This window comes from Aethalodelphis obliquidens, unplaced genomic scaffold, assembly GCF_003676395.1.
Source record: "Aethalodelphis obliquidens isolate GAN/ISIS:26980383/991018 unplaced genomic scaffold, ASM367639v1 scaffold83, whole genome shotgun sequence".
Taxonomy (NCBI): Eukaryota; Metazoa; Chordata; class Mammalia; order Artiodactyla; family Delphinidae; genus Aethalodelphis; species Aethalodelphis obliquidens.
In genome coordinates this window covers 358,619-379,072 of record NW_020838027.1, presented here as the reverse complement: position 1 = coordinate 379,072, position 20,454 = coordinate 358,619, and the positions used below count along the sequence as shown (strand labels likewise).

Sequence of the window (20,454 nt, the reverse complement as noted above, 5' to 3'; positions counted from 1 at the left end):
GCTTGTGGGATCTTAGTTCCCCGACCAGGGATCAGACCTGGTCCCTGCAGTGGAAGCGCAGAGGAGTCCTAACCACTGGACCACCAGGGAACTCACGATCTGCTTCTAGATCTGATTTTCAGGCGGGGACCTTTCCAGCAGACATTAGGTAAAGGCACAGTGTGTGGATGGATGTAGATGATGTGAAACACTCACACACGTACATGAAGAAATTCCTAAATGGTCCCTGGCTTTAAAATGGTGAGAGAGACACAGCTGCCACCTCGTGCCTGTCTTCTCTGAGCACGTTTAAGTGGCCGAGGCTCCATCTCTGTGGAGACAGCTACACCGCTGTCACCATCTCAAGTTGTAACCAGTCGCACTTTTGTTGAGTCGTCCCTTCAGTCCATCTCCTGGAGCAAGAAAGGACAACAGCCGGGATTAGCCAGCCTCCCTCCTGAGCCAGGACCCTAGACCTGAGCCTCTAGGGCCACAGTCAGCAGAAGTGCAGCTGGGGCTTTGCAAACAAACACAGCTTTCACCAAGTCACTTACGGTGCCAAGAGGCATCTCAGTGGGTGAGAGGACTGGACCAAGGTTCTGTTTCAGTCCCACAGTGTCTGGAAGCTGTTAACAGAGGCTTATCTCCTTCCAACAACAGCTCAGCTTGGTTTCGCAACGAGTTGGGGTTTGTGTTCTCCCTCCGGTTTTTACTTTTAAAAGCCCGTATAACCGAAGGCCACGCAGAGAGAATGCTTTTAAGGCTCATCGACTACATGTTAAGAGGGTCAGACACCTGAGCAATGCTCCCGACACATAAAACCCCAAAATTTATAGATAAGATACATCCACTTTCCCTTCCAGGTGGTCTACGAAACGGAAGCACCAGACTTTCTAATATCCTGGGTGGAGGACAGACGTGTACAGTTTGTACCCCCTTTTGACCGCTCACCCTCCTTGGTAAGCATGTTTTAATTTAAATTTTACTCCTTTTTGTGACAAGGTGAGGCTGACAGCAGACTGGGGAAGCCCAGCGTGGGCCCCTCTGGCCCCCTCTCCTGCTCGCCCCCCAGCAGCTCTTACAAGCCTGTGAAGGGTGCACAGTCGGCCTCCGCTGCCCTGTGACAGCAGCTCCTCTCAGAAACAACCGGACTCCCGGACGCAGAACCAAGCCTTTCCTCCTGAGCAGGAAGGGCCGTGACCACCTTCCCTGGGGCCTGTCCCCAGCAGGCAGCCCTGCAGCGAGGGTCCCAGAGCTCAGAGGGGGCCGGGGTGGGGAGAGGCGGACACCAAGGGGGGCTTAAGAGCCCAGGAGCTGCCACCACTGGCTCTTACGTTTTGGACTAAGTTCCTCACGTAGGCGAGAAGGTTCTGGTTGATGAAGGTCACTGTGGTGTGAAAGACATTTTGGAGCACAGCTGGCGAGTGGTCAGCCACCTTTTTGGCCACGAGCATGGTCAGCAGGAGCAGAGTCTTCTCGCGGTCCACATCCGCAGGGTAGAGCTGTGTGAGTTGTTGCAGCGCGGCCGCCAGGCACCGCCTCCTGTCCTGCACAGGTGGAAGCAGAGGTGCGGTTACCAGCCTCCCGCAGGGAGGAGGGAAGTGCTGGAAACAGCTGAGGAGGCAAAGCCAGGGGCAGGCGAGGCACCGCCCCCCGCCCCCACCCCACCCCCCACCGCGGGTGGGTCCTTGTCTCCTGCTTGGAGGCACCTGAGATCAAGGTCAGCCACCGCCCAGGGGTCCAGCCTGGTACATGGGAGCAGGGAGGGGGATGGGGACCTCCTGCCAGGAGAGGCCTCAGGCACCGCCAGACCAGAAGGGACCTTCCACACGCCAACACGTGGCAGAACGGCACGATCAGCCTGTGTCTGATCCGCCTGGCCAGCGAAGCTCAGAGGGAGGCTCCCTGACAGACGGGCCTTCCCGGAGGCAGGACCCGACCCGCCAGGCCCAGCCCGAGGGCATTTCTAGGTCACGGGGCCCCGCCACCTCAGCGGTCAGAGGAGTGGAACATGTTTCAGGAAGAGTCACATCCGTCTCGTTAATCTTTGGGGGGCTCTGTCCCCAAACTCGAGTCTGACTTCAGGTTTTCAGCTGTCAAGTGACTTTTTGAGAGACAGTTCACCAGGCTGGCTCTCTCTCCAGCAGTCACGAGCTGAGCCACCTCCCTGGACGCTGGTCTGTCTGCCAGGAGGCAGAGGACAAGCCCCGTGGGTTTTCTCACTCACCTCCTCCGACAGGCTCGAGTTACTGAACTGCGCGGCCAGGCCAGCCACCAGCCCCGGACAGATGCTGCACTCCATCCTGTCCCCAATCTGGGCGAGCTGCCTGGCGATGTCCCGGACCACTTCCTCCCGAGTCTCAGAGTCTAATGTGCAGAAAGGCGGGGGGGGGTGTGTGTGTGTGTGTGTGTGTGTCAGATGATGACCCGCTCACACCCCGTTCCTGCTCCAGGAAAGGGGTGGGTCCTGCATCCACAGCCCAGTGAGGACAGTGTGAACACGGGACCAGGCGCAGGGGCCGGGCGGGAGAAGGACCTGTGATGCCGGGGTAGCCACAACCTGGGCTCGAAGCCCAGCGTCCAACGGCTGTCGGCAGAGGAAGCGGTCAGGACAGAGGCTCCGCAGCCTCTCGCCCTGGACTCTGCCTCCTCCCCACCCCCCCACCCCTCCCCAGATGCCACGCTCTTCCTTCCTGGACACCATCTCAGCCCCTCCCCAGAACAGAAGCTTCCATGGGCTCTGGGGCTCCCAGCTGTGGGCTGACTCCCAGGTACGCAGCTGGGGACCCAGGGCACTGAGTGACCAGCCCCCTTGCTGCTTCTCCCCGCAGCACAAAAGTGTACTCGCCCCACCTCCAGCCCCTTTCCGCCCATCACACAGGTGGAAGGCCTGTGGCAGCCAGCCCTGCATTGAGAGAGTTGTTGGCATTGTTTTTCCAACAGCATTTGCTCACTCTGTGTCTCTGTGTCACATTTTGGTAATTCTCGCAATATTTCAAACTTTTTCATTATTATATATTTGTATGGTGACCAGTGACGTCACTGCTTCAACACACTGCAGGCTCAGAGAATGGTTAGCATGTAGCAATGAAGAAGTCCTTTTAATTAAGGCACGAACGCTGTTAAGACAGCGCCACTGCACACTGAACACACCTCCGTGTAGTGTACACGTACGTCTACACGTGCTGGGAAACCAGAGGGTCCAAGTGCCGCGCCTTGGGGTCTGGACCCCGACCAACAACCTCGCCTAGCTGCCTGCACACTTGTCCCTCGGGGTCTGGGTGGGCGCCGGCCCAGGACCCCTGCGGGCACCAAACTCCAGGGGCTGGCGTCCCTCACGTGATCACCTCCACCTCATACAACGCCACTGCACAGCAAATTCAACTTTTGCTCTGGGGAACTTTCTGGAACTTTTTTCCCCAAGCATTTCCAACCTGTGGTTGGTGGAATCTGCCGGCAGTGCCTGCACAGCCCTGCGCCCGTGGAGTTCCGTGGGCCTGGCTGCAGCCCTGACCTCACTGAGACGTGTCCGTGTGACCCCAACACGAGCCCTCCTCACCCCAAAACCTCCCACTACCCGCCCATCTCTGCTCGCGGACAGGTCACCACTCGCCTGCCAAGACCTCCGAGACCTGGGTCGACAGCCCGGCCACGCTCCACCCCCGTGGTCCCCTTCGCGGCCCGGCCCGTGCGCTTGTCCTCACCCGCCTCCCACACAGCCCCCGACGGCCCCGCTCTCCCACCTCCTCCCGTCCAGCCGAGCGAACAAATCCACCGACAAGTGGCGGCCAGGCCTCCGTTGTGCCCGTTGTGGCCACACCTCCTCAGGCTCCTGACCACACACCGCTTCCTACCCGAGCGCCCACCTTGCCCTGTGCGTCCAGTGAGGCTCCACGGTCTGAGGGGCGCTTGGTGCAGATGGGGGCCACCGGGGCAGCAGATCTGAGAGCAGAGCTACTCCTGCCCCTTCCCAAAGGGGGCCTAAGGCAACCCTGGCTGGTGGGGACCCCCTGCTGCGCCGCTGGCTACCTGAATTGAGACAGCTGGCGGCCCAGAGGCCAGATCAGCCTCAAGAGGTCAGTGACCCCCACCTCCAGGCGGCAGACTCCAGCCCAGGCCTCCCGGGCGCGTCGGGAACACGTGGGAGCCTGCCCCCAAAGCACAGGCTGGTTCAGGAACCCAAGAGAATTCCTCAGGGAGCTCCAGGAGGTGCTGTGCCTGGCCCACCGCCAGAGGGGCGCCCAGCCGTCAGCTCCCAGTGGCCTCCGTGGCGGCAGCACTGGTGGCCAAAGCTGAGGCCGGGAGGACAGGACGCACACCTGGAATCTGCCACACACAGAGGATGGCCCGGCCCAAGAAAAGAGCCCCAGGTCCCCGCTGCCCTGGTGACCGTGCAGATCGTCACGGCCATAACATACACAGGAGTAAAGCACGGGCGCTGCACAAACGCAAACAATCCTCAGGAGCCCGAGTAGGTTTCAACTGCCTGGACTCGGCGAGGCCTGCTCCGCTGGACACGGGGTGGACCTGAGCATCTGGGCCGCGGAGGCTGGCCCGGCGCCTACCTGTCTCTGCCGCCCCCTCAAGACGGAAGTGGCTGCACCAGTTGCCATCCGTCTGCAGCTCGTCGTCGTGGGCCGCGCGCACGGACAGCTTGTGGCCCAGCATCTCCAGCTCCTGGCGGCAACGGGAGTGCGGGCAGCTCTGGAGGAAGCTGAACACCAGCAGGCTTGTGGTGCGCTCATCCTGGGGGCTGGCGCCATTGCTGACCTGAGAGGAGAGTCCTGTGGGAGCATGCCCCAGGCCGGGCAGCCGGGCCCGCGATGGCCTCCCTGGCCCGGGGCCTGGACACCCTGCCAGTCCGCAGGGCCATGTACAGATGCTGAAAAGCTCCAATCCTGCAGAAGGTGACCCATCTGCCGGCGGCCAGCTGGTGCAGCCCGGGGAGGGCGGCCAGGCACGTATGTGTCTAGTGCCATGCTGGCTCTGCACGCCTGTGCCAGGCCCTGCGTATCTTTTACCAGCCAGAGCCCATGCTCACTGGGAGTGCATCCAGCAGGTAGAAGCCCATCCTCTTCCATCACGTCCTTTGTGGGCCCAGGACGGTGCTGTGCAAAAGCAGATTTTCAATACAGCCTGGGCAGCAGCGGCCCCAGGCAACACCTGCCTCTGGGCAGGCCCGGCTGACCTCGGGTAGATTAACCCCTGGCCAAGCCCACGAGCAGCACGGGGGAACCAGGAGGGCCACTGCACGTGGCAACAAGAAGGCAATGCAGAGCAGGACCAGGGGTGCCCAGGTCACCCCCAGACCTGGGATGAGAGGGCATCGTGAGAGGCTAGGATGCCGAGACCGCCCAGATCAATACACACGGAACACACGGCCTGGGCTGGGAGCAGTCACGGGGAGAAAATGAAGGTGCAGGTAAAATTGACTTCTAAGTCCATAATGTTTTTCATTAGAAAATACTAGAAAAATATTGATTAGGAAAACCAGAAAACTTTGAGAGGACAGTTTTTAGAGGACAAATTGTTTTCAACGAAATGCATAAAATAAGGTGCTTATGTATTGCTATTCAGCCTTTGCTTCTCCAGAATTACTCCTAAAAGGGGGAAATGTATGTAAAAGCTCTACTCTACTAAACCTTTACAGTGAGGCCAGTGGCACAAGGCAGCTGAGAGACTCAAGAATGTGCTTCGTCTCTACCTCAGGAGACGTCCTGGTCAGGAGAGAAGAGGGGCTGAGGCAGGGCTGCGGTTGAACCGTGTCCCCCAGAGACAGGCCCAGGTGCTGGCCGCCAGGACCTGAGAGCAGGACCTTATTTGGAAATGGGGTCTTTGCAGATGTCACGTTAAGGCCAGGTCATCCTGGATCTGGGCCCTAATCCCATGACCCATGTCTTTACAAGAGAAAGGGGCAGGCTTACAGACACACACAGGGATGCCAGTGCAGACGGAGACTGGAGCTGGAGAGGCCAGAGCAGACTCCTCAGAGCCTCCAGAGGAACCAACCCTGCAACACCCTGATACCAGACTTGTGGCCTCCAGACACTTCAGGAAAATACCCAGCCGGTGGGGTTTCCCTACTGCAGCCCCAGGGAACCAAACCAGACCGTCTTTTTCAAGAGGTTGGTAAACAGGGTCCAAAGTCTGGGCGTGCAGCAGCGGTTGCCACCAGCTACGCCAGGTCAGGTATCAAACCCAGATGCAGTGACCCCTGAAACACAAAGAACAGAAGTGGCCGGGCGAGAAGGAGAGCATCCGGTGTGAGAGGGCTCAGGCCCTGGAGCCAAGTGTTTAGTGCCATCGGCTGGGAAGCGTGTGGACAGACTCCGTTCTGAGCATGTCAAGAACAGGCTGGCCTGGACTCCCACACAGGCAGCCGGTCCAGAAGACCAACAGCATTTAACACCAAGAACAAGCAGGGCTGGTGACAAGCCAAGGACGGACGAGTGACACAAGCTGAAATGGATGTCTCAGAAGGGGGAAGATGTGATAGCTGTTTATCCTTTTAGGTCACAGGAAAAAGTATGTCAAGAGAAATGATCAAGACTCAGGAAATCTTGCCAGACATAATACAGATTTCATCTATAGGAGGCAAAAATAACTCATGCTATAAAGTCAGTTCCCGTGCAGAGAAAACGATGGAAAGCTGTCCAATGTGTGTGATAAACTAGACTAATCCTGGTGTCCAAACCTGGAGAAAACAGCACCAAACAAACAGTAAAAACAAAACAAAACAAAAAATCAATCTCATTTTCTACATATCAAAAAAAAATCAAAGAATGCTACAGTATAGATGAACAGCGCCATACAAACAGTAAAAAAAAAAAACAAAAACCAAACCGAGCCATCATGCTCAGTGATATCAGCAGACACAAGAGGACACGCACTGCTCCATCCCTCTCATCTGTGTGGTCCCTGAAGCAGAGAAAAGGGGGCGGCGGTGGCAGAGCGACGCGAGTGCTCTTAATGCCACTGTGCCGGACACTTAAAAAAGGTTAAAATGGGGACTTCCCTGGTGGCGCGGTGGTTAAGAATCCGCCTGCCAATGCAGGGGACACGGGTTCAAGCCCTGGTCTGGGAATATCCCAAATGCCGTGGAGCAGCTAAGCCCGTGCGCCACAACTACTGAGCCTGCGCTCTACAGCCCACGAGCCACAACTGCTGAGCCCGCGTGCTGCAGCTACTGAAGCCCGCGCGCCTAGAGCCCATGCGCCACAACAAGAGAAGCCCGCGCACTGCAATGAGAAGCCCATGCACCACAACGAAGACCCAGCACAGCCAATCAATCAATAAATAAAAGGTTAAAATGGTAAATTTTACTGTAATTTTAAAAAAACCTGGAAACAAAATCAAAGGGAAAAAAGAAAATCTATAGCAGGGTGAAATTTCTGACGGGGGAAGAGGAAGCTGCTGGATGTCTCACCATGAACCTGACTGTGGGGCACGCCTGTGTCTCGGTTTTCTCAGCTTGAAGGAAAGAAAGGGGAAAGCAAAGCCCTGGGAGTGTGTCTGCCCTTTCCCACTGAAGTCATCAGGAGAAGCGGCACCTGGGCAGCGCCCGAAACCTCTTCTGCTCAAGTAGCTGACGTTTCTCCTGAGCTGCTAAGCTGGGAACCACACGGCTCCCAGGCCTGCAGAGGGTTGTTTGAGAAGCGCACACCCAGCCCCCAGGCGCTGTCTGCTCAGAGATGCAGAAACTGGGCCAGGCTCGTGAACCACCTAGTAAGTCCTCAGGCCCGCGGCCGCCCCCATGGGGCTGGTGGCGACACGGAGGGCCCCGGGCTGGGCACCCGAAGATGCCACACTGCCTGGCAAAGACAGGAAGGAGGTGAAGAAGAGCTTCTGCTGGGCCAGGCGCGACTTTCTCTTTTAAACTCGCTTAAAGCACAAGGCGCCATTTAGGCCCCATCCTGCTGAGGCAGGGGACTGGCCCACGCGACCTCGGCGACGCTATAGCTCTGAGCCTGTCCTGCACAGGAGCGGGCGGAAGCGGTGCGGGGACAAGGGGGTTTTCCGCCCTGTGCTCCCGAGAGCTGGGATCCGAGGCTCCGCCGCCCACACCCCCAGGACCACCGCCCATCTGACCTTCGAGTCCATGGCCCAGGCAGCGTCGTGGGCTCCAGCTCACAGGGGTGCGGGTCGGCAGCCTGGAAGAGGACACACACAGGGTGGGTGCAGGGCCCCTTGTAGGGCAGTAACTGTCAAATTTGGAACTTCCATACGGTTCCGAAATACACGGGGTAAAAAGAGAACAACCAGCTCCTCTCCAGGGAGAAAGGGCAAGGCTTCCCCCACCACCACCCCGGGAGCGTGGGCGGGGGCCTTGGGGGCCTGCATCCCCAGGACCCAGGCCACCCCCCGGGAGCGGATGAGCCCACCCTGGGGCCGGGCAGGCTGCAAAGGTCGCAGATGAACTGGAGGGACAGACAGGAAGCAGCAGGACGCTGGCCCGAGGGCCTCCACGGGCCTCCAGGACAGGAGGCAGAGCTGCAGGACAATGTGCCACAGAGCAGGCCCCCGGGGGAAAGGCCGCAGAAGCCAACCCACGTCCACAGTCACAGCCTCGGCCTCCACCACACCCTCTCAGGAACGAGCTTCCGAAAACCGGGGAGGCCGCCATCAAGGGGTAACTCACATAAAATCTGCCTTCCGCCTGGGCCCGCCCTCCCCACTGTCCCCGCGGCCCTGATCCACTGTGCTCATTTCCCACCTCAACAGATACTTCCACCAAATGTTTTAATGCCTTTACATAGTGACCCTTGAACAACGCGGGGGTCAGTGGGCGTAGAATGTAGTTGTATCCACGATCTGCATTCTCCGATTCAACCAACAACAGCCCGTGGGGCATTTACTAGTGGAAAACATCCCCACAGAAGGGGGGCCCATGCAGTTCAAACCTTTGTTGTTCGAAGGTCACCTGTGCATATATGTCTTTATAGCTCTCCCTCTATATGTAAGGATATAGAATGAGAGCAGAACACGGATGCTGACCCAGACGGGACGGATGCACAGGAGAAAGTGCCTCTGCAGGATGGCTGGGGCCCGGTGTTTTCCTCAGAAAGACAGTGGGTTTGGAGAAGGTGGATTTCCTTTTTTCCTTCTGAAATGAACACTTACTAAAGATTTTATATAACTGATTAATGGGGGAAACAAAGATGTTAAAACCACTCAGCACACAAGCACCCACGGCAGAGCACCTGTATTTCTATGGACAAATCACCTGCATCAGCATCCGTTTTCTGCAGCTCACAGAGGCGTAAAATAGCTCAAAGACAAGAAAAGGGTGAGCTGGCCAGAATATCCAGGTTTTTTGCCCATTTCAAAGTCTTTCACAGATTTCCTGACAGTCTCCGGACTGGTAATGATCTCAAAGATGATTCTTTGACACGCACAAACAGGGCGGGTCTCATAAGAATGTTAATTAACGAGCCACGCCTCCTAGGTTTCTTTTTCAAATTCAGATTAAACAACGACTAAAGCCACAAGATCAGCTTCTGTCTGGAAATTCTCACCAGGAAGCTCAGGCTGGACTCTGCTACCCCGAGGGCGGGCAGGAGCGCCAGGCCAAGCAAGTTCACAGGCTCCACCTGTGGCCCCTCTATATGTGTGCGGAGAAAAGGAAGCCCAGCCAGGGGAACAGGGGCCACGGATCCAGACACTTGCACGTGGCAGAGACTCAAATGCAGGCAGTGGGTGGGGAGCTTTGCAGAGGAGGCCGCGGGGGAAGCAGGGGGCCCGCTGGCCGTGGCTCCCTGTGCGATGGTGTCCTCTATGTCGCCCCACGTTGGAGGCACAAACAGAAAGGAGAGAAGCTGTCGGGTGTCAATCGAGTCCTGAAGTTATTTTTAGCTCCCTGGACTGTCCCAGAGAGCTCTCTGACTTGACCTCCGGGCTGGTGGTCACTGGGGGGGGGCTGGGGGAAGGGGCCGGGCAGGCTGCTCTGCCATCGTCCACTCATATATTCATTCCCAGCCTCTCTTACTCGGGTCCCCACTTATCTCAGATTCCCTGGCCTGCAGGAAGCGACCTTCCCATCACGGAGGGCGGGGACCCCAGGGCCAGACTGGCTTTCCTGGGAGGCTCTGTAGCCTTCACTCCCTACAGGCAGCTCAGTTCTGTGACAAGTGGCCTGTCACAGTCGATCACACAAGCATCATTCAGAAATAGGACGTTCTGAGGAAGGCGCTCAAGTTGTCCAATTATATTACATCCTGGTAAAAAGAACAAAGGACAGTAGGCAGTTTCTCACCAACTTATACACAGAATTACCTTTGTTCTAGTAACTCTGCTTCCGGGTACGTGCACACCTATCCTCCTGGCTGCGTCACTCACAACAGCACAGGTGGTGACAACGCCACACCCACTGATGGGTGAGCGGGTGGACGCAGTGTCCATCCCGCGGTGAGTCTCGTTCGGCCTCAGAGAGGAGGCTATGGCACCTGCTGCACAGGGAGGAGCCTGAGGGCCCTGAGCTGAGTGACACGAGCCAGACGCACAAGGGCAGCTGCTTCTCTGCTGGAAAGTGGACTGCTGGCCCGGGGCGGGGAGATGCGAGGGTCCTGGAGAGGACGGGGGTGGTGGCATCTCAGTGCGGGGCACGTTCGGAAGTGGTTACAGTGGAGAAGTTTATGTATAAATATTTAACCACACACACAACAAAGGAGATTCTGGCGCCTGCGACGATGCGGAGGAACCCTGAGGATGTTACACCGAACAAAACAAGCCAGACGCAGGAGGACACACACCGTCTTGCCCCACTTACATGAGAAGTTGTGCGTGTTTTCTAGAGAATTATTAACTCCTATTAACGCCACTGAGCTGTACACTTAAACTGATTAAAACGGTAAAATTTTAATCTATTTTACCACAATAAAGTTTGAAAGAAAACACCCCCCACAGAGTCGTCTTTTTGAACCTATGCAAATAGCGGTACCATCACACAAAATGAGGAAACTTAGCAAGAATTCTGTCAGGAAGAACTAGTTGTCATTTCCGTCTACCGGGTTTTTATGGGTTACAGACAGTTGAAGAAAGAGAAAGTTTCGTGTGTCTAGAAAACAGAAATGGAAACGTCAGCAATATTCCGAGCAAACCACCAGTTTCCCACCTTGGTCTGTGGGTCCCAGCAGCTGCGCCCACGCCGTCTGCACCCAGAAGAGCCTGGAAACCCTGACCTGCACCCGGCGAAGCTCTGAGTTGTTGAAACCAGGAGAACACAAACGTCTGTTTGTGAAGTTTCACTAGTTGAAAGTACCTAGTACCAGTCCTTTCCACAAGTCTCTGATTCCGTCCTTCTTTGCTGAGGACACACACGAAAAGCCCCAACTCATCCCCAGAGGGCACAGGCTGCCGGGGGTGATTCATGTATTTCTCTAACTGACAACATCAGAACGGAAGGGGTCAGATTCTCTTTTGGGGTACAGTACGTTAAAAAACGTGATCAGGGCTTCCCTGGTGGCGCAGTGGTTGAGAGTCCACCTGCCGATGCAGGGGACGCGGGTTCGTGCCCTGGTCCGGGAAGATCCCACATGCCGCGGAGGGGCTGGGCCCGTGAGCCATGGCCGCTGAGCCTGCGCGTCCGGAGCCTGTGCTCCGCAACGGGAGAGGCCACAACAGTGAGAGGCCCGCGTACCGAAAAAAAAAAAAAAAAGACCGTGATCAGTGTTTCCCCTGAGAATAAAGGCGTCCCCATATAGCACACAGCTTCTGAAACATTTAAATGAGTAACGGTTTCCTGTAAACATAACCAAAGCAGCCTCACAACAGTAACACTTCAGCCAAATCTGATTAATTGTATAATCGCTCTCTTTATAAGTATAAGGTAAACGGCCTGTGGGATTCTCCAGGGGCACTCTGGGAAGTCTCAATACTAGTTTTAGGTGTAAAAGATATCCTGAAAACATTTTTTTTTCTAAATTCAGGGTCCAACCTTTGGAAGCTCTGTCAGAGTCCACTTGGGCACTTAAGATGGGGTCACGGATGCCTGAGAAACAGGACATGGTTATCAATGAACGAAACTAAGAAAACCTTAAGCTCCTCATAAGTGATCAACCTTTGTTCTTTGTGGGGCTGTTTTTCCCCTTAAAACATAAAGCATCAAAAATTATTGTTTTGGGGACTTCCCTGGCGCTCCAGTGGTTAGGACGCCGTGCTTCCACTGCAGGGGGTGTGGGTTTGATCCCTGGTCGGGGAACTAAGGTTCCACAAGCTCCGCGGTGCGGCCAAAAATAAACAATTAAAAACAAAACAAAACCAAAAAAACTCGTTTTGACAGTAAAGGAGGCAAGACCATCAAAATAAGCAAACTTTGCTAAAGCTGTGAGATTTCATAGCTTCTTCTCAGACTCAGACATTTAAGAGATTTACAAAAACATGAAACAATGTTCTCACTAAAAACATTGTTTTGTAAAATACAGTATTTTTTAAAAATATTCGTTAAGCAACAGGCATTGATATTTTCAAACAAATCAACAATATTTGAAAATTTTCTCCAGTCTTACTTTCTCACACAGAAAATAGATAAAAACCACTTAATCAAAAGCTTTTCAGGGTCCTCAGTAATTTTTATGTGTAAAAGAGAGACCAAAAAGTTTGAGGGGGGGTGTGAAGACCCCCTTTCCTTGAAAATAAAAGCACATATACAACAGTTTTTCTCTGTCATCCATTTTAATTAAGACTCAACCCAAGTGACTGACCTTCCTTCACAGAAAACCAGGTGCCCGGGTGTCACACAACTCAGACGCTATCTCCAGCAGCACACGTGCCCTGGGCGTCCCCACAGTGCAGACACGCTGAGCGACACCAGCCAGAGACGAAGCCTCTGCTGAGGACACTGAAAACACTTGAACTTACACCTGGTACGCAATGCTTCGGTATCCTGTCTTACTTAGAAATTACCTAGGTAGACAGTGATTGCCATCATTAACTCAATTTAATGTGCGTCCAAGCTGTACCCTGGAATACTGTTAAAGTAAAAACAATGTCAGAATTCTATTCAACTTAGTTGAAAACAAATTTACATTTCTCTTAACTTTAAACATCATGTAAGAGTAATATTAGCTGATTTGATAAGTAAACCTGTAGAAGTTCGGGGGGAAACCAATTACAATAAAATGTATTGTATCAATGTTATATTGATATATTGATTATTACATGTAATCAATATTAAGTATAATACTGATAAATCAGAGAAAAGACACAGCTTTTTAAAACCCCAAATTATTAATTTATCCTCATTTGCCAAAGATTTATCTTAATTATGTGAACCTGCATTCTTTTTTGTGATACAGTTGATGTATAGGTTACAGGTGTACAACATAGTGATTCACAATTTTTAAAGGTTATACTCCATTTATAGTTATTATAAAATATTGGCTGTATTCCCTGTGGTGTACAATATTACCCTTGTAGATTATTTATTTTATACATAGTAGTTTGTACCTCTTAATCCCCTCCCCATCTTGCCCCTCCCCCTTCCCTCTCCCTCTGGTAGCTACTGGTTTGTTCTCTGTACCTGTGAGTCTGTTTGTAAACCTATATTCTTAAAACGTTTCTGAGTTTGGACTTCCTTGGTGGCGCAGTGGTTAAGAATCCGCCTGCCAATGCAGGGGACACGGGTTCAAGCCCTGGTATGGGAAGATCCCACATGCTGCGGACCAACTAAGCCCGTGCGCCACAACTACTGAGCCTGCGCTCTAGAGCCCGTGAGCCACGACTACTGAGCCCACGTGCCACAACTGCTGAGCCCGCGTGCCACAACTACTGAAGCTTGCACTCCGCAACAAGAGAAGCCACCGCAATGAGAAGCCCGCGCACCATAACGAAGAGTAGCCCCCTCTCGCCGCAACTAGAGAAAGTCCGCGCACAGCAACGAAGACCCAACGCAGCCAAAAATAAATAAATAAATAAAATTTGAGTTTCTTTCTGTGCATTTAAAATTTTTTTAAAGTCTAATGCGTTTAAATTATTAGAAACGAGATTTCCAGATTTTCTGGAAATTTTAGAAATATTTATATAAGCATTTATTTAGGTCCACAAGCCAATGAGAACAGAGTTCCTCCAATCTGAGACACTTCACAACCTAACTGCCTAATGATGAGAAAACGTTTTGCACATTTACACGCCAAGAGGCCAAGGCCTTGCTGAACTACAGACCCACAGGGCACACGGCGTCGGTCCCACAACTTCAGGGCCAGGTCAAGAGTAAACACAGAAACACCAAGGCTCACGGGTCCGGATGCCAAGGAGTGGTTCTCCGTGGTGGCACAAAATAGGGAGGGTGGGAGGGAGATGCAAGAGGGAAGAGATATGGGAACATATGTATATGTATAACTGATTCACTTTGTTATGAAGCAGAAACTAACACACCACTGTAAAGCAATTATACTCCAATAAAGATGTAAAATAAATAAATAAATAAAATAAAAATTCTGAACTGAGCTCAAAAGAGACCAAGGACGCAAACCACCGTCTGACCACCCAGATTCTCTGTCCTCTCCCGCGCAACACAGAGTAGACCTCTGACACCTGCCCACAAGGACCACAGTCAGCAAAGGCACCAAAGGAGTAACTGGTGCACATGTGCAAACGCAAAACCCAGCCAAACACAGGACAGAGGGAGCCATTCCACTGGCCCTGAGACGTGGCCTCTGGGGGCTGAGACCCACCGGCACGCTTCCAGGGACGGCTCCAAAACTGCCAGCCAAAGAAAAGGGAGAAACCATGACTTTCATACAAATACAAAACAATAAAATGAACACATGTCCAAGATTTTAATTATTAGCTCATTAATTAATAAGGGAACCAGTAAGATAGATGATACAACCAGTTTCTAGATAACGTGGATTTCTAAGGCGCCCGCCAGGTCTGCTGAGGTCACGTAGACAGTCCTTCCCCCGAAGCGGGTGAACAGGGTCAACGCAGAGCCACAGGAGGCCCAGGCCAGTGTCCACGTGGGCCCCTTCTGACAATTCGTGGCGGGGTGGGAGCTGCCACTCACCCAGAACACAGTGTGGCCTCACTTCCAGACCCTTGCCACCTGGATTCGCCAGGACAGAAGCTGGAGTGTGGACGCTGGTCTGTCTCTCTGGCTCCTCTGCACCGAGCTCTCCGTCCCTCAGGCCTCCCCAGACGCTGGGCACCTCCTCAGAAACCCCAGTGATTGCTCTGCTCCTCAGCCCTCCCCTCCATCCCACAGGCCTGGGAACCACTGGCTTTCAATCCTGGCTGCACACACTGGGAGCAACTGAGAGACTTTAAGATACTGATATGACATGACCTTACATATGGGAAAGCCCAAGGAATCCACTAAAACACCCCTGGCAGTAATAAATGAGTTCACCAGCGCTGCAGGACACAATCTCTGCAAGATCTGTTGTACCTCTACATGCCCGCAATAAACCACCCAAATATGAAACGAGAAACAGAGCAGCATCAAGAGAAATGAGATACTTCGGAATACACTGCACAGAAGATATGTAAGACTTGTACAGCAAAAACTATGAACATCGTGGAAGGAAAGTAAAGATCTAAATAAATGGAATCGTTCCTGTCCATGGACTGGAAGGTGTATTCCATTCCGCCAGTGGGAGCCCCCCACAGACACCCACGGACTCAACACAATTACCCTCAGGCTCCCAGCTGGCTTTTCCGCAGAAAGTGACAAATGGCTCCCGTTTCATGAGGAAATGCAAGGGGCACAGAATAGCCAAAGTCAAAAAGAACAAAACTGGCGGGACTCACGCTCCCCAACTTCACAGCTTATGACTGACCTACAGTAACTGAGACAACGTGGTACTGGCAGAGGATAACCTCACAGATCAACGGGCAAGAAATGACAGTCCGTAAACAAACCCTGATATTTATGGTTCATCGACCTGACAAAGGCGCCAAGACAGGGTAAAGCACAGGCTTTTCAGCAAGTGGTGCTGGGACAGCTGGTATCACAGGGGCGAAAGCATGAATTTGGGCCCCTACCTCATATCATATACAAAAACTAACTCAAAACACGTCATAGGCCTAAATATAAGAGCTAAAACCATTTAAAAAAAAAACTCTTAGAAGAGAACAAAGGAATAAAACTTTATGACCTGGGGAGAGGCAGTGATTTCTTAGATATGACACCAAAAGAACAAGTTATACAAGAAAGAAAAAGATAAACTGGACTTCTTGAAAATTAAAAACCTTTGTGCTTCAAAGGAAACGATCAGTGAAAACACAACGCACAGAACGGGAAAAAGTGCTCGCGAATCATTTGCCAGACAAGGGACGTGTACCCAGAAAATACAAAGAATTCTTGTTAACAACAATAAAAAGACAACCCAGTTAAAAATTGGGCAAAAGATTTTAATAGGATCCAAAGATATACAAATGGTCAACAGGCATATGAAAAGACGCTCAACATCATTAACCACTACGGAAATGCTAATCAAAACCAAAATGAGAGGGGAATTCCCTAGCGGTCCAGTGGTTAGGACTCTGCACTCTCACTGTTGAGGGCTCAGGTTCAATCCCGGGTTGGGGAACTAAGCTCCCCACAAGCCACGTGTGCGGCACGGCCCCCAAAAAAAGAAAGAAAGGGAAAAAACCCACAGTGAGATACCCCTTCACACCCACGAGGACGGCTAGAACCAAAAGGATAATAGCAAGTGGTAGCGAGGATGTGGAGAAGCCGGGAGCCTCATACCGTGCAGGTGGGAATGTAAGATAGCGCAGCCACTTTGGAAAACAGTTCTGCAGCTCTTCAGAATGCTAAACAGAGGTATCACAAGACCCAGCAATTCCACTCCTAGGCATGCATATATACAAGAGAAATGAAAACACACGTCCACACAGAAACTTGTACACGAATGTTCATCGTGACATTATTCGAGGTAGCAAAAAGCCGAATGTCTATCAACTGGTGAATGGATAAGGAAAATGGTGTAGATCCATAAAATGGAGTATTTGGCCATAAAAGGGAATGAAATTCTGATACAGGCGACAACATGGATGAACTCTGAAACATTATGCTGAGTGAAAACAATCTAGTCACAGAAAACCACAGACTGCATGATTCCATTTATATGAACTTCCCAGAATAGGCAACTCCATAGAGAAAGAAGTAGACAAGGGTCACCTGGGGCTGTGGGGATAAGGGGACTGGGGGTGACTGATAATGTGCGTGGCTTCTCTGGGGGCTGTTGAGAGGCTCTAAAATTAGACTGTGGTGATGGCTGCACAGCTCTGACAGTAAACTGGAAACCACTTTAAATGGGCAGATTTTATGGTATGTGAAATATCTCAATAAAGAGGTTTTAAAAAAAAAAGCAGCCCAAGGGAGGGTGGAATAAAGAGGGGGAGCCACCCCGTCACACAAGCCCCAGAAGTGAAACCCACCCCCAGTGCAGAAAGCCTCCGAGTCCCAGTGTCCTCGTCCACCGCCGCCCGACCTGCACAGGCCCTGGCCGAGAGGTGTGTGCACACAGGGTGCAGCAAGACGGCCCGCAGGGGCCGTGTGCCGGGGGCTGCTCCAGAGCGTCGAGGTGGGCCTCTGTCCCAACAACCTCCCTTGCCTTGGAGCCAGGGAGAAGAAAAGGGATGTCCCACGGCCCTCCTGGTGACCCGGACCCCTGGCCCCGGAAGAGCCCTCCGCCACGCGTGGTAGCCACGCTCCCGGCCGCCACATCCTTCCACCGCGGCAGAAGGTCCCCGGGACGCACGGCACTCCTGTGCCTGAAGGTGACCAGCCCCTCTCCAACCTGCTCTGTGACCCGGAGGGAACTCGTTTCCTCCCCGCCCGCGATGACAGGACACTGAGGGAAGGGGATAACTGCAAACGAGCCACTTCCTCATTGTCCCAGTGGTGGCTTCTAGAACCCTGGACACAAATACACAAAAGCCAACCGAGAACTCAGTCTGCAGCAGAAGTGGTTGCTCTGTGGTTCACCTAGATGATCACGTCTGCTGTTCACTGGAAACTTCCCCATTCAGCCCATCACAGGCAGGAAGAGGAGGGAGGGAGAGGAAGGAGGGAAAGGACCGGGTCGGGCACTGGGGAAAAGGTCCAGAGCGGGTCCAGGGCACCGCCCCACGCTTCCCCCAGCCCCCAAGGCTGCCCGCAGGGAGGGGTCTGCGGAAAGGCCAGGCCCTCCCCACCACCACCGCGGGTCTAACAGGTGCAGCGGAGCAGGGCTGAGACGTGGGGCGGCGGCCGGGAACCCAGGCAGCGCAGCCCCGCAGGGAGAGCCGGGGCTCTGGGGCGGCAGGGTACTCAAGCGTCTTGTCTCGGATCAGCATTCGTCCAGACACAAATCTCTGCCCGCGTGTCCCGCCCAGTGAGCTCCGCGGGTGCTTCGGGCGAGCACACGCGTGACCCCCGGGGGCCCAGGTGATGCTGTCAGATCTTGTGTAAGGGAGGCCCAGCGGGGTGGGGGGCACTCCGGGCCTCCACTCCCTCCACAGCCCCCACCTGACATCCGGCCACCAGAGGCGCAGCCACAGAAGCACCTGCCACAGCTCTGGAGCGAGGCTTCTCAGGGCCGACAGTCCAGACGCGGCGTCCCGGGCACCGGCGCACGACGCGTGCTCCTCCATCGGAGCACAGGCCCCACCCCTCCCCCGCCACAGGCAGGCGGCCGCAGCGCCAGGCCAGTCCCTCTCCTCCTTGCCCCTGGGTGCCGGGGCTTCCGGGCAGGCCGCTCGCATCTGCAGTAAGTGGGACCTCCAGTCCTGGGTCTGCGAAGGCCCGGGAGTGGGGACCCTCCCCCAGCACTCCCGCACTGCTGGCAAGCTCCTATCCACCCCTCAGAGTCCACCTCGGATGGCCTGACCTCCTCAGACAAGACTTACGGGACCCAGCCCCTGTTCCGGCAGCTCTCTTTTCCAAAGCCTGCATCCCGGTGTCCCGACGTCGCCATTCCCACCACACAGCACCCTGTCCCGCGGAGCCTTCTCTGGGCGCAGCCCAGAGAAGTCCGTCCTTGGACCCCAGCGTTAAGGCTGCCCCTGTGCGCTGCGCTCCTCCCTCGCGGCAGGAGTCCAGAAGCCGCCCCGCGGGCCGCCCCATCCTCTTCCCCGCGGTGCCTTCCTAGAGCCAGCTCAACCCTTGCTGCCGGAGGGCTCCTCCCACCCTCCCCCAGCTCGAGCGCAGACCCTCTTCCAGGGACAGTCACCCGTGGCTCCCGGCGGGCTCAGGGTTTGCCCGGAGATGGCAGGGACCCGGGCCCAGGAGAGCCCCCAGCCCGACCTGCCTTTGTCCCGACGGGTGGGATGGGACTGGGAACCACGTGCCCCTGCTGAGGCCGCCGACGGAGGCCTGGGCAGCAGACAGACCCGCAGGAGGGGCATGGCCGGGGCGGAGTCGCCCGAAAGGGTCTCAGGGGTGAGGCCCCCTCAGTGAAGACCACCCCCTCCCCCGTGAGGGCCATCCCACCCCCGCAGCGCAGCGTGTCCCGCTCGCTGGATGAAAGAAACGCGCCCCACGCCCCGCGCCCGGCCTGCTGGCTGAGGGTCTCGGAACTCTCGGGGTTTCCGGTCACTAAGTCACTCAACAATCCACTTCCGCCGCCCGCAGCGTGTTCAGGGCAGCGCGAGCCGGGGAGGCGCCAGGGCCCGCACCCGCGTCTGCCTCACGCGGAGGGAGCAGCGGGACGGAGCGCGCGGGGGCAGGGGGGGACGGCCCAGGGATGGAGGGCACTGGGACTGGGGACGCCGGGGGGTACTCACCTCCCACGGCGGCGGCAGGCGGCGAGATGGCTGCGCACAGGGCTCGGGCGGGAAAAAGCCGACATTCCGGGGGCGGAGCGCGCAGCCGCCGCAAGCCCACTTCCTGTCGCTCCCGCCCCGCCCCGACAAGGCTCCGCCCCCTCACTGCCGGCCACGGCCGCCCCGCCCCGGCCACGCCCCCACCCCATCATTTCCTCAACCTTGCTGCGGCCCCGCCCCTTCCCGGCCGCACCCCGACAAGGCTCCGCCCCAGGCCCACCTCCAGGCCCCGCCCCTCGCCAGGTCCCTGGAGGCCGCGCGCGGAGAAGCAGGAACAGAGGCCTCCAGGGACCAGGGCAGTCGCTACACGCGAATTCAGGAATAGAAACCGAATTTTAAAAAGAAGAATAAATAAATAAATAAAAATAAAAAGAAGAAAAAAGACCGGAAAGAAATATAACCAGAAACCATGGGCTGGTTACAGTGAAATGATAAAATCGCAGGATTTTCTACTTTTTTGTACTTTCCAATTTTTCTTAAATAACTGTGGCACCAATTTTACAGTGAATAAAAACTATGTAATAGGGACTTCACTGGTGGCGCAGTGGTTAAGAATCCGCCTGCCAGTGCAGGGAATACGGGTTCGAGCCCTAGTCCGGGAAGATCCCACAAGCCGCGGTGCAGCTAAGCCCGTGCACCACAACTACTGAGCCTGCGTTCTAGAGCCCGCATGCCACAACTACTGAAGCCCACGTGCCTAGAGCCTGTGCTCTGCAACAAGAGAAGCCA

At 54.7% G+C, this 20,454-nt stretch overlaps 1 protein-coding gene across 2 annotated transcripts; it reads right to left on the bottom strand.

Moving 5' to 3' along the window:
* Nucleotides 1-237: 237 nt before the first annotated feature.
* On the bottom strand, nt 238-19,768 carry BID (BH3 interacting domain death agonist). 2 transcript variants are annotated; one of them, XM_027093073.1, is made up of 6 exons: nt 19,687-19,740; nt 8,068-8,129; nt 4,545-4,749; nt 2,207-2,346; nt 1,314-1,526; nt 238-392 (listed from the first exon to the last, which is right to left on the bottom strand). In XM_027093073.1, the coding sequence occupies exons 2-6, from the start codon at nt 8,077-8,079 to the stop codon at nt 381-383; spliced, it is 582 nt and encodes a 193-aa protein (XP_026948874.1). In that variant the 5' UTR covers nt 8,080-8,129; nt 19,687-19,740; the 3' UTR covers nt 238-380. The 2 variants fall into 2 exon arrangements, with proteins under 2 accessions (XP_026948874.1, XP_026948875.1); XM_027093074.1 differs by lacking the exons at nt 4,545-4,749; nt 8,068-8,129 and having other exon boundaries at nt 19,687-19,768.
* Nucleotides 19,769-20,454: the final 686 nt, after the last annotated feature.